The following is a 14,227-nucleotide window of genomic DNA, read 5'->3' as shown; positions in this document are numbered from 1 at the left end:
TTCTTTGGGGGTATAAAGGGAGGATTGAGGCTCTTGAATTGGGGCCAGAGAGCCAGGTCTATTATTAGCTCCATCTAAACGCTGCCAACTGGAGCGCATGTGTGAGTGTGTGCGCCAAACACTCCACATCAGCCATCAAAAAAAAAACACACTAAATCCAGAAAGCGGTGTGTGTGTATGTCCTTGCTCTAATACAGATTACACAACCACGCACACACACACACACACACACACACTTATAATGAGATTTAAACATTCAATTCCATTATTTTGGCAAGGGGTGTGGCGTTAAAAGGTTGGGGTTAGGGCAGCAGCCTGGCTTTGCCGTTTAGATCGACTGCAGGCGGCCCTATGCTGCCTTGACATCTGACATCCCAAAATGACCATGCGCGCTTGTGCTCCCATAATGCTCTCCATCCATTCCAGCTCTCTTCTGGAGGCAGAATATGTGTCAGAGATGAATTTTGCATATGTATGAGGAGGAGGAGGAGGAGGCAGGAGGAACTGGGACAGGAAAGTGGAGCATCATGACAGGGGGTTTCTATTGATCCATGCAGTAGAGGATGGACCTGCACAGCTCCTTCACCTTCACTCTAACCTTTACTTTGAAACTAATGCACAGTCCAAATGATTACAAACAATTAGCTTTCGTTCAGCAATTACCTAAGTCGTTTACTTCTACTACTCTGGTAGTTAAACCAATTCAAAGTGTTTTCAGTCCCTACACGAATTTGCTATTTTCCATCAGGCTGTTTGCTAAATAAATCGCCCTCACATAAGGAATTTGTTATTTTGTGAGGTTTCACCTACAGAAACCTTTCTGTCAGTCTGGCTGGTACACAATTTTTACAGATCATAACAATTTTAATGAAAAACAGTGTCATTAAATCAATCATTAAGAATTAGATGACTGCAAGTTTGTCCTTGGAGCTTTTTCAATCCACCTCGAATGTCTACAGCAAAATTTAATGTCACAATAAATATTCAAAATATAGAGGGAAGTAGGCAGTGTTTAACTAGTCAAACACAATGTCGTTCTTCAATGAACATGACTTCAAGCTGTGTTCCTTTTACCTGCTAAATGAGTCCAATGAATGTGTGTACCCAGTCCCATATTATTACTTTAGTATTATATTTCAATTGCACAGACACATACACAGAAACGGTTATTAAGCTATTTTAGGCACAATATAAATTCAGTTCTTTGACTCATATAGGGCACACCATTGTTTATAAAAGGGCAGCTACTGATGTCTGTGTGTGTGTGTGTGTGTGTGTGTGTGTGTCCCATACCTCTCCATAGTCAGTTGTGACGACGAGGGTTCCATCTCCACAGGAGTTGACGGTGGAGGGGACCAGCTGCTCCTTCTCCCTGACCCACACACGGGCCCCCTGCAACACACACACACACACAAAAACTGGATTTATACAGTGCAACAGGTACAACACAGGACTTTCAGGTGACGTTACACACTCTCTGGCGGCCATGATGGAGGTCTTCAACTCTTTGCCAACAGTGGCTGTGAACAGCTGATTGCTTTTCTAAACATACAACTTGTCTGTCTCAATTAAAGAAAGAAATTAATGGATCTGGTTAATTTCTGTGCTTTTGATTGGGAACTGATCGTTTCTCCAATGATATATCTGACTGATTTAGTGTGATAATGTCATCATGTTAGCTAGCTAACCATAGCATTTGGTTAGCTATCTATCAATGTCTTTTGGTAAACACATCTGATTTGCAGACTTGTATCAAGTAGAAGCTAACAAATTGGCTAGTAGTCTCATGTTAACATTAAGATTGGTTTCTTTGCTAAAGTAGTAGCTAGCTAACAATGTCAAAAACCAACTGTCAACTGAACTGACTCTTCTCAAGCTACAACATAGTGCTTTGGAGCAAAGACTAGGATAAGAGGGAATACAAAAAACAAATCTACTTTATCAGACTTTTTTACTCTCATTACTGAATTGACCTCCACCTGCACCACAACAGTCTTTTTCAGGTATCTCTTTTTCTTGCCTGGTATATTTAGCCATTATTTGCGTACAGCCAATTCTCCAATGGACCTCCATGATGGCCTTAGACCTGATTAAGATTTGCGACACAGCTGCGAAGCCACTAGACAGTATTGTGCAACGAACATGAGCAAACAATGGCTGTCACATTCAAAGTCCCACACTGTAGCTACAGTAAGCTACAAGAACAAGTTTTAGAGCAGTAAACTACAATACAAACTACATTCCTCAAGTATGTTCGTATCCTGAGTGTGTTTGCACAGACAGATGCCGCAGATGTGTTTCAAGCGAGACACAGAGTGTAACATCTGGACTTCTCACCAAGGCAAAGCAGTAAGCGCGTGTGTGTGTGTGTGTGTGTGTGTGTGTGTGTTGGACTCAGGGGTCAGAGGAAGTGTGTTCTGCCCAGTCTCATCCTCAGAGACAAAGCCCTCTTTCACACTGAGTCACTGACCTCTGACCTCCAACCCCTTAAATGGGGCACAGCATAGCAGGGGAGGGAGACAAGAGGGGGCAGAAAAGGAAAAGAGGAGAGAAGAAGAAGAAGAGGCAGAGTCAGTAGGGCTACTGAACGAGTAATTACTGTAAAGAGAGGAAACAGACCACATTCCCACCCCTAAACCTGTACACTTCAGTATGTATTGGTGTCTGTTTACAAGAGTGAAACTCAACTCAAATTCAACTCAATTAAATTTTAATTCAGTTCAATTTGGTTTACTGAACTGCACCAAAATTCAATTATTTGCTAATTTACCAAAGCATGCAGTTTAGAAGATGTGAACAAATTACCAAACCACTAAATATAATCAACCTAATTATCAGAACTGTAATTTAATAAATGAAAGAGCAATACTAATCTTGAATAAATCAACTGTTATTGCACTACAGCTAGTTAATATATTTGTTGAATCACTTGTCCCATATCTGTCAGATGATTTCAAATCCAGTGGCTGGTAGCTGAATGGGGTGACGAAAGGTGTGAGGGATGTGCGCCGGGGTGAGTGGGAGGCCAGTGCCAGTGATTGTTGATTTGTTTAATCTGAGTGGTGGTGTGTGTTGGTGATATGACAGGTGATGTAAGGATGACCTCACCGTGCTAACAAGGTTTCTTGAACTAAAAATGAAGCGCGGCTAAGAAGGGCTGAGAGGCCTGAAAAGGCTGTGCGGGACACCAGATGTGTGCATCTGAATGAAGTGAGTGACAGAGGAGGGGTGGAAGAGAAATGTTTTAGCAACAGATGGTCCTCCACCCCTAAGCATCCCCCCCGACAACCTCTCTCTCTTTCATTCTTCCCCTCTCTCTCTGTCTCTCTCTATTTTGGTCTATTTCCCTCTCTCTCTGTCTTCTTATTTCACTTTTTATCAAACTCACGCACATACACACACTGTTGATAAAGGAAACCAGTCCTGCTCTAGGCTATGGAGTTAACCAGGCAGAAACCATGCACACCCACACCCACACCCACACACACACACACACACACACACACACACACACATAGCTCAAGGTGGTGCGTGAGTGTTTGAATTGCTTTTGTACAGAGAGTTTAACACTGACTGCCTTTGACAAATCTGCAGCCCTACAATCCAGCCCTCGCAACAGTGACACAGGAAGAAATTAAGGTACATACACACACACACACACACACACACACACACACGCACACACACACACTGACTACATTCCTTATAACCCCTAGCTCTAACCTTAACCATCACCACTACATGCCTGACTTTAACCCTTACTCTAACCTTAACCTAATCCTAATTCTAATTTTACTACAAAACCCAAGTCCTAACCCTAAACTAACCTTAACCCTAACCACATCCTAATTCTAATCCTAATCCTAAACCCAAATCCTAACCCTAAACTAAACCCTTGAAGAAGTGAGGACCGGCCAAATGACTTCAATCACATAACAAAAATATCCTCACTCTCGACACTTAAAACTGGTTCTCACAAGTATAGAAGCACAAGAACACACACAATCTAGGACTCAGCACCCACAGATCCACCGTTCTCTGCCTCATCCATAAAGTATGTACCGCATGTTACATTTACTGCTAATTCACTTCATTCCAGTCTTCATAGGAACAAGAATCACGCATCTAGCATCACAACTGAAAAATTCAGGAGTCTTCCTCTGTCTCTCTCTCTCTGTTGTTCTCTCCTCAGCAACTCTATATATAGCTGCCTCATCTCTCCTCTAGATTGTCTCTCTCTCTGTCTCTCTCTCTCTCTCTCCACTTTGCAGTCAGTCATCCTGTCTCGTCCCTCATTCCAGCTCATCTCCCTGGCAGATTCCAGCACACACAGCTATTATCATGATAATACCTTGACTTGACCCGATGACCTTCCTGCCTTTAGGCTCTAAAACCTCATCGCTTCACCCCCCTCTGCCGACAGACACGCCCTCAGTTCATCAGTACTTCACTACATCCCGTTTTAGCTGGCAATACGACCCCTGACCCCACTTATACCTAACTACCGGACCTTTAACACCGGCCCTGAAGCACACACAGGGCACAGACACACACACACACACACACATAAAACATATACACATCATAACACTGTTCCTCCTCTACACAATCTCTCCTTGTTCTCTCCCCAAAATAGAATCTAATGTATCCCTTTGCTTTCATTTCTCTCTCTCTCTCTCTCTCGCTCTCTCTCTCGCCCTCTCTCTCGCGCCCTCTCTCTTTCTCTCTCACCCACTGTAAGTATATTGGTCTCTAGTCTCCGATCGATATGCAATGTCTGAGCGATCCGCTATCTCTGGGGCAAATACGGGGAGGGGGAGACCGAGGGTTATAAATGACCTGCCAGCGTTACAACCTACACCAACCGACACCCCCATTCTCCTCCTCCTCCTCCTCCTCCTCCTCGTTGTCTCCTCCTCCCCTCCCCCCCTGTCTATTACTGGCCCAGACAGACAGGAATGGCCGTGCATGACAACAAACTCTGGCACTTTCTATGTGGAAAAACACAGGTTCAAGCAGGCGGTGTGATTGACACCCTGCTAGCTGCTTCCCCACTTCACCCAGCCAATCTTCTTTCACCTCTCTACTTATCTCTCTCCCTCTCCCTCTCTCCTCGCTCTTCCTCGCCCCATGAAATCCAAACCAGCTCCGTCCATCATCTTTTCCTCAAGCTCCATTAAACCTCAGCCAACCTCAATCGTCACCTCACACTCAACCATGACCCTTTACCTCAAATCCCTGACCCCACTCTGCAGGCACCAAGATAAATGGAAATACGGTAGAAGTAGCCTACTGTTACTTTACTGAAATGTTACTAATTAGCTGGTGCTAAAATCGAATTAAGTAAAAGTCAAAGGTACTCAGAGTAAAAGTTACTCTGAGTACAACAAAGTCCATTGATGTTCTTTTGCTGTTAGCTATCCAACTAGCCAACAAGGCTAGCAAACTAGCTAGCAAACTAGCTAAACAACAACCAGGTAAACACAAAGCAATAAAACTATAGCTGATTAGATGTGTTTTTGGATAATGGTAACTAAGCTGCTATCATGGATGAATTTCAGCATTTAATCTTACAGTTATAGTTATAATCCCTTCTTGTGCAGGTTTGATGCAGATGCAGTTTACGACTTATGTCTGATGCGATGCTTATGAAGGGGCTACAATAGGCTATTTGTAGGCTACTCTGTAATTGATGCGATTTAAAATGTAAATTATACTGTAATTTTTAAAGCAAAACAAATAAAAAAAATTAGTGACTTAAAATAATTTAAAATAACTTAAAATAAATTAAAGTACACAAAAAGCTACTCAATAACAATAATGAATGTTGGCTAAATGTAATTCGTTACTTCCACTCTTGCCAGCCACCAGAAAGATATCATCATAAATTCAGAAGGAGAAGAAAGAATACCTCGCCTACCTAACATACACTGTATAAAAGGCTGAGAACATGACAATGGACGGTATTACCAGAAGCAGGGAAATAATAGGGATTAAAACGTGTTTTGAAGAAGAAAATCTTGGTCTGAGTAGTGCGCAAAACTGCCTTTCTGTTGCCTCATACTGTTTTCTCCATGTACAAAGGCCTTTATACAGTGGGATGTGGCAGGGTTTTGCCTGTAGATTACAGTAATATACCTAAAAGGAAAAGGGAAGGACCATGAAGAAAATCCTGACCGTCTAATAAGGTCCAACTTTAGTTTCTGAACACACAAAGGAAGGCGTCCTCTGAGCATTTGGCTCAGACGCCTGAATGGCAGTGTGTGTGTTTGTGTGTGTGTGCGTCTGTGTGTGTGTGAGAGGCATGCCTGATAAAGGCCTTATTTCCACTCGGGTGATCACATGGACGCCCGTGCCATTTGATTGAGGCATCGCCCTAGAGACAGCCTCTGATGAAGGACCCCCCCCCCACCCCCCACCCCACGAGAGAGAGACGCTAACGCTCCACCAAACACTGACAAACCCCGGACCCAAAGATACGATCAACGTCTGCACACATACACACACACTATGAACTTCAAAAGGCATGCAAACACATCAATAAACCTTGTTACATGCACACACACACACACACACACACACACACACACAGATGCACACAATCACACAGATTCAGCCACTCACTGAGTCATGAAGACATGATCTACTGCATTGACTAATACAATCTAACATGAAGTTCATAGACACAGAAAAAGGGAGAGGTGTTTGTCCCAGTTGGAAAGTGACAAGAAAAAGAGGAATAAAAGCAGATATTGAGAGTGTGGGAAGGTGTTACTAAAGACAGGGAAGAGAAAAGACCCACAGAGGAGGAGAGAGGAGAGAGTAGGAGTAAGCATAAGAAAAAGAAAAGAGCAAGAGGACAGAGAGTAAGTATAAGAAAAAGAAAAGAGTAAGAGGACATGCAGAGATGAGTGACAAGGAGTGAAAAGGAGCAAATCGCAGGAACAGCGGCATATCTGACCTGGCTGTCATCCTCTGACAGGAGAGGAGAAGAGACGAGAGGAGAGGAGAAGAAAGAGGAAGAGGGAGAGATTGGTACAAAAAAGTAGGAAACGGGTACAAGGGGTAAAAGACAGTAGAGGAGGGTTTGAGGTAGAGATAGAAGGACAGAAGGAGACACGGATGAATAAATGATGACAGAAGAAACAGCTGACCAGACACCAGCTAATGGAAGAAAACCTAAAGAACAGCAAGGAGGGAGAAGCGGAGGGGGATGCTCTCTAGAGATTAAAGGTCAGGGGTAAATGAGAGACGATAGCAATGACTTTGAGTGTGTGTCTGTCTCTCTGTCTGTCTCTACTCTTTAACTACAGTTACATGCTGTAAAAAACAGCACCGGCAGCCCCACTGACACAAGAAACACAAAAAACAACCAACCATCAATAATGCAGCACAATAATATCCATTTTACGCCTTATTTCACTCTGCTTCCTTCTCTCTTTCAGATCTTTTTGACACCTCAGGCCCCAAGCCCCAAAAAAGACCGGCAATTGCTTTTAACATTTTCAACAAATTGCAAATTCATGATACTCTCCCATGCCATTTTTTTACTTCACCCCCAGTCCTCCAATGGTACAGCCTCTTCCCTCCCTAAACTGATGCACCTCTAACAGGACATTGGGTGTGGTTGTTAAGTGTTGCATGAGTGTTGGAGGTGATGAGGCAGTTAATCAGGCGAGGAGGAGAGGGTCCTCCTCCCAATACGGCCCTCGTAACTCACTCAGACCTGGACAGAGGGGTAGTTATTGTAATTGATGTTTTAGTAGAGTGGGGTGTTGTGGGAAGGGTGCTGGGGAGACTACAGGTTGAGGAGTGAATGGGTGTATGTGAGGGGGGTGAGTTTGTCTGTGTGTGTGTGTGTGTGTGTGTGTGTGTGTGTGTGTGTGTGTAGAGGGGACTCTAAGACCGCTCCCAATAGACTACGGTGACCAGACGTCCCGGTTTGTCCGGGATTGTCCCGGTTTCAAGATGGGTGTCCCGAGTCCCGACAAATATCTGTAAAACACTAAAATGGCCCAGTTTTCAACATTCACTACCAAATTGTCCCGGTTTTCACCACAATTAAAATAATAATAATAGTATTATACTCTGTTTTCAGCGCTTACATAGACGTTTATCATGTTCTGTCCCGCTCATTATTACCTAACCCAATCAAAAAACATAAACAATGCACCACGCGTCTGAATTAAACACTGATTTGTGTGTCAATCAATCAATGTGTCGTTGTCAAGGCTGTTGCTAGCCTATGACACTTGTGGCTCTGTCTGACAGAGTCTGTCAGTACGCTAACGGTTAGCTGTCATGCCGAAGAGAGAGTCGATCTTTTCTAAAGACCTCCAGAAGGCTTACTCTTTTCTTCGTGAAGTAGCCGGTGTTGCGTTCTGCACACTCTGCACACAAGAGTACATTTTCGCGCACGGTGGAAATGCCGACATAAAAGATCATATTAATAGTGCGTGCATAAGCGCATACATGTGCGCATGCATGAACGTGCGGTACACTTAAGGGTCCCGGTTTGGGGGGTTGAAAATGTGGTCACCCTACAATAGACCTTTTTCACAAACATGGCTGCCGTACTTCCGCAGGGTACAGCTCGGTTCTCACCATTGCCAGCAGTGTTAAAAAGCCAACTTTCTGTCGCCCATAACTAACGATCACTAATTCTGTGTTTCAACATGTGTAACACAATACAGGTGTTGTCACTGACATATCTTTCTGTTTCTGACGACTGCGCAAGCAACTGTGATCGAGGGTCACAAAATGCTAACTGGCTAATGCTAATTTCTGTACTGTTAGCATTTTGTGACCCTCGATCAAATCACTTTTTTTATAGTGGTGCAGTCGTCTGACAACAGAAACAGAAACAGATATGTCAGTGACAACACCTCTATTGTGTTATACATTATGTTGAAACACAAAATTAGTGATCACAGACAGAGTAATGGGCGACAGAAAGTTGGCTTTTTAACATTGCTGGCAATGGTGAGAATAAGAATGTTTGTGAAAAAGGGCCATAGGGAGCTGAAGCAGAAGAGTAGGCCGAAGCCTTTCCGTGGTTGACTAGCGGCTAAGTTGCTAACGTGATCTTTCATTGCAAGTAGTATGGTGAATGGTGTTGAGATTCTTCCCTTGGCACACTGCGTAGCATAAGCTTTTAGATGATTTTGACCATTTTTGAGGTTTCTATTATTTTAGGGCGTAGAAACTTAGAGAAAATAATTTATTTGTAACGATGGAGAACTACAACGCAGAATGTACCAACTGTTGATGGCGGGTTGATCTGCCTGAGTAGGGAGTAGACGCCGGTATCGCACATGCGTAGCTTTTCACCTCTTGAGATGCAATTTGGTAGGAGAAGGAACATTCCAACTAGCTAAGAGCCTGAGTAGTGTAGTTCGGTAACAAACCTTCTCATCGTTCATGTAAATGACTGAACCTTTTTTTGTGAAATTAAGCCAAACGATGTATTGATGCTTACTACAACATATTTTAAAATCAAAGCCATATGCTTTTGAGATTGCTTATATGAGGTAACCTCCCATATATTGACATAGGGTAAAGTCAACCAAAGGGTTGATGGAAATGATGTCAGCTTCAGCTCCCTATAACCATATTTGGCCGTAGCCTTGTGCGTCCATCTTTACTTCACTCTGTTGTGATGGAGCGCTCTGATCCATTTGGCCCAGCCTGTGGCAGGGATGTGGACCCAAACTGTGCCAGTAATATTCCATTAAAGGTGATAATGCAATCAGCAAGACGAGGCTTTCAGCAGATTATGGTGGTTGGCGGGAGAGGCAACAACATGTGTGTGTGTGTGTGTGTGTGTGTGTGTGTGCGTGTGTGTGTGTGTGTGTGTGTGTGTGTGTCACCTGTCCTATATGAGTCACATCTGTCAGTGAAAGGGATTACAGGTAAAATTCAACATCGTAAGTATAAAACATGTGGCAAAGACAAATAGATGAACACATAAAGCGACACATGAAAGGTTTCATTTGATTACATATCCATTTCTGAAAATGCTGTTTCAATATTTCAAACTATTTTGTAATCAGATGGCTCACATTTTTAATAATGATGAACAATGTACTCCACCATTTTCCAAATGGTGGATATTTCATTTTGGAATGAAATTCTGTGCTATAAAGTTATCGCTATGCTTGTGAAGTGAGGACACTTCATTCCCTCACCCCTAACCCTAACCTTGAAGGAAAGATCCACCCTCCAGTACTCTTACCCTATTATATACCATCAGTCTGTGATGTTCACTGCATTCCAGGCGTTATTTTGTGATGCAGTGTTGTAATTTCCTTTTTTGGTGCACCAACTTTATCTCAACCTGCCTCTTCTACTTCTACTTCAGTTAGTGATTTCCAACATGAGAGCGATAGCGACAGTGAAGCGAGAGTTTTTCCAGTGGAGAAAAAGTGAGAGCCGCGCCTCTTACTCAAAACACAACATGTCTTGAGGCTGCATTGCACTCTGGTCTATTGAGGCTACTGTCAGTGGAGAAATTGGTCTCTCTGCCTTTTCTACAATGGATTTCTCCCTGTTTGATTGTTGAACAATCGGCGGTGGGTCTAGAAAGAAGCCCTTGCTCTTTGATGCTGAGGGACTGACACCAAAACCTGACCTTTACTGTTGATGTTTTAGTTTGCTGAAAATGTTTCTACTATCAAACTCCATTGTAGCTGCACTGGAAATGTTGTCTCATCATGTCACGTTTGGCCAGTCATCTACAGGAATAAGAAAAATACACTACCAAACAACAAAATAGCTGTTTTTTTTTAACAGAATTAAAGTGTGTTAACGTAGATTTTTCCTTTAAGCCTCATCACTACATGCTTGACCATAACCATTAGCTCTAAAATGGCCCCTTTTCAAAGCCTTTCCAAACCAACAAAATCTTCTTATTTCTATTCTTATGACAACATTTCCTTACCACAACACAGATACACACACCCACACACACATAGAGAAGCCATCTGGTCATACTATGGCTCCCACACAGCTACTGTCGATATAGTAGGGTCTCTAGTTCTTAAGCACATATGTGCATTCTGCTCCCTGTTTGGGTACTTCACTGTTATCCTGGAATATTTGAAGCTTTATTTAGATAAACTTTCTGCCCATCCTGAATTACAGCACAAACACATGAACGATTTATCCAGAGTAAACCAGATCAGAGCATACTGCCAAATTAGACCCAGCAAACAGGGATAAACGCAGCAGATAGAAGCGGCTATTAAGGTTATTTTGTGTGTGTGTGTGTGTGTGTGTGTGTACAGTGCAAATCCTCATTGAGAGGCCGGTTTTGAGCAGTCTGCTAATTATCACATTCTCTCTCATCTTGGATTAAACTACAGTCACACCCCCCACCCCCAGCATTACCCTGGTAACAAGACTCCACGGCAACACCGTGGAAACAGGGCACCATGGAAACAGCCTCTCTGCTCTCAGCTTCCAATGGCTGCTGGGAGATGGTGTTCATTCGGAAGAGAATTGTGGGATATGCTGTCCAGAATACAAGGTGGGAGAGAGGTTGATGTTTTTAGAAGTCAGTTTAGCATGGTGAAGTGGGTCTGGGGTGGGAAGAGGAGGATGCTGGGAGATGCTGTTTTATTCACAGCTGCTGTAGTGTGAAATAGCTTTAATGCGATTCGACTGAGGCAGAGCTGTGATCCCACACCTACACATACAGAGACAAGAGGGAGAAGGGGGGGGGGGGGTGAAGGAGAAGAAAGATAGAGCTGGAGAAATGCCAAGAGAAGGAGGGAGACTGGCAGAGCAGCAGAGAGAGCGGTTGGTTGAGAGAGATGGAGATGCACCAAGAGACTGGCCGCAGGGAGAGAGAGAGCATCAGAGGGATGGAGAGAGAGAGGGGGAGAGAGAGAGAGAGAGAGAGAGAGAGCAAAGCTGATGCAGCTTCTGAGCAGAACAAATGTGTTTGGAGCTGCTGAATATAGGTCACACATCTCCAGTGACTGCTCCCTCCACTCCACTGAACCAGCCTCCTGCAGTACGCACTGCATACGAACCCCTGCATAATTTGGATTACATGCTATGGACGTGAACACCGCAAAATTTAACCCAAAGCTTTTCACATCAACGCGGCTTCAACATGCATTGCAAAAAAAGTAATGTTGGGAATTCAGCCGTAATTAAAAGATGCCTCATATAGTTTAAACTGCAAAACATGGAAGCAGCTTTGATATTTGTTCGTTTGTTTGCATGAATGTTTCACAGCTTATGTGCGAGCAGTCGTACAGAATGCATCCAGATAATGAATATTTTATTGTAGTGTATTGTAGTTTTTTTTTTGCAACCTTAGTGTGAAAAGGCTTTCAAAGATGAATCCCCCATAACTATACCCAGCATGGTGTGTACTACCAGAGTACACTCAACAGAGAGCACAGTGGTAAATAAAGATTTACAATGCCGCTAAATCTCATTCAATTATACAGCTTGAAGAGAGTGACAGAGCGAGGAAGAGCGGAAGAGACAGAGGAAGAGAGGAGAGAGGATTGTTGGCTGAGCAGCAGACGGGACAGTGGGATGGACAAAGTGAGAGAAGGCTATAAACAGACAGAGATGATATGATGTGATATGATACTGCCACGCTGACAGCAGGCATGAGAGGTTGTGTCACTGCATCACCAAAGCTGTTCTTTTCATATTCACACCTGTCTCGCTCCCCGGTTATCGTTTCATGGCGGCTGGACACCTGCAGTCACAGTCGAGACCTATCACACACACACACACACACACACACACACACACAAACTCTCCCCATCTCCCTGCTGAGAGCCACACATTACAGTACACAATGTATCTGAAAGCACAGGTCAATGGGACACACATTACACTACACTGCTCTCATCTGAACACAGGTGGGTTACTAGTTACATCATCAAAATTGTAATCAGTAACCTAATCCAAGGCATTACCCAAACTCATAAATTCATTCTGATTACTTTCAGTTCCTTTCAGATTACTTTGCCATATTTGAGTTATAAAGGTACAAATAAGAAAATGTGAAAAAATTACAACGCTCAGGAAATTGATTTATGGCCTTCTGAGTTTCTCGTTTTCACTTCTAAAGTTATTCCCAGAACTACTCATCTAATTTTTCAGAAGTACATCATTTTTTTAGGTAATGGAATGGAATACAGTTATGTTTTTTGTATTAGGAACACGTTATGCCGTTACAAGTATTCCGTTACTACCCAACCCTTTCTGAATATGAGGGGAACATACAGTAGTCTAATGCCACCTGACATTTCATGCTTGGGTTACGGGCCAGCTATCATGTTTTCTGCCTGGGTTGAGCGAGAGAGAGAGAGAGAGGTCAGCTGTTCAACTCTCTCAGGGATGCAGGGACAGAGGGATGGATGGAGGAATGCGGGGATATAGGATGGAGGGATGGAGTGATGATGATAGTGGAGGAATGAAACGAAGTGGACGTATGACAAACTCCTCCCCAGAGGATTGATTACTTAGCGCCCCTGCATGAAGTCATGTTTCTGGGTATCAGATGTGCAGCATATGCAGGACGGCGGCTCTGGCCATCATAACTCAATAACTCACTCCATTTTCAATTCTCATATAGGCTTTCAAAGTCTGTGCTCTGGCGGCAGGGTCGGTTATATGGTGGTCCCTGAATCAATACTGTGATCAATACATTACAGAGAGAGTGATGGGAAATGGAGCAGTAAGGAGGGTTGTTGCGCTCTGCTGTCGCTGTATTATAGTGGAGATGCAGCGTTTGTGTGTGTATCCATGTTTAAAAAGAAGAAGTTAGACTGAGACAAACAGTTTTGCTGGTTATGTCATATGGTCATTCAGGTTGTTTCATTGTTAATGTAACCACATAAACACACACACACACACACACACACACACACCCAGTGGTCCCCCATGTTCCTGATGTCCTATCTTAATGCCATGACTCAACACATCACACCTCTGTCTGTATCCCCCGGCAACAGCCAGCAATAGGCAGGCCTTGGCCAGTGGCGATCAACATGGTCCTAGTGTCAACCATCACACAACACACACACACACACACACACACACACACACACACACGCACATACGCACACACAACATTACTGCCAATGTGAGAGGCATTTAAACCCATATCAGATTAACTTAAGAGGGAGGAAGATAAGTAGCTTGGAAAGGGGGGATATTGGCATCAAAGTCAGCGGACAAGACGATAGGCTGTGTT

General features: G+C 43.5%; 1 protein-coding gene across 1 annotated transcript in view; it reads right to left on the bottom strand.

Annotated features, from left to right (window-relative positions):
* The window catches only part of myo10l1 (myosin X, like 1), a 43,562-nt gene extending 32,074 nt beyond the window's left edge, over positions 1-11,488 (bottom strand). The window contains exons 1-3 of the mRNA XM_071921078.2: positions 11,389-11,488; positions 6,962-6,975; positions 1,294-1,392 (exon numbers count right to left, since the gene is read on the bottom strand). Coding sequence (XP_071777179.1) covers positions 1,294-1,392; positions 6,962-6,975; positions 11,389-11,488 — 213 coding nt within the window. The remainder of the gene's footprint in view (positions 1-1,293; positions 1,393-6,961; positions 6,976-11,388) is intronic.
* Positions 11,489-14,227: the final 2,739 nt, after the last annotated feature.

The sequence above is a fragment of the Centroberyx gerrardi genome, chromosome 17 (assembly GCF_048128805.1).
Source record: "Centroberyx gerrardi isolate f3 chromosome 17, fCenGer3.hap1.cur.20231027, whole genome shotgun sequence".
Lineage (NCBI taxonomy): Eukaryota > Metazoa > Chordata > Actinopteri > Beryciformes > Berycidae > Centroberyx > Centroberyx gerrardi.
Note: the sequence above shows the minus strand (reverse complement) of the source record. Positions and strands in the feature narration are given on the sequence as shown.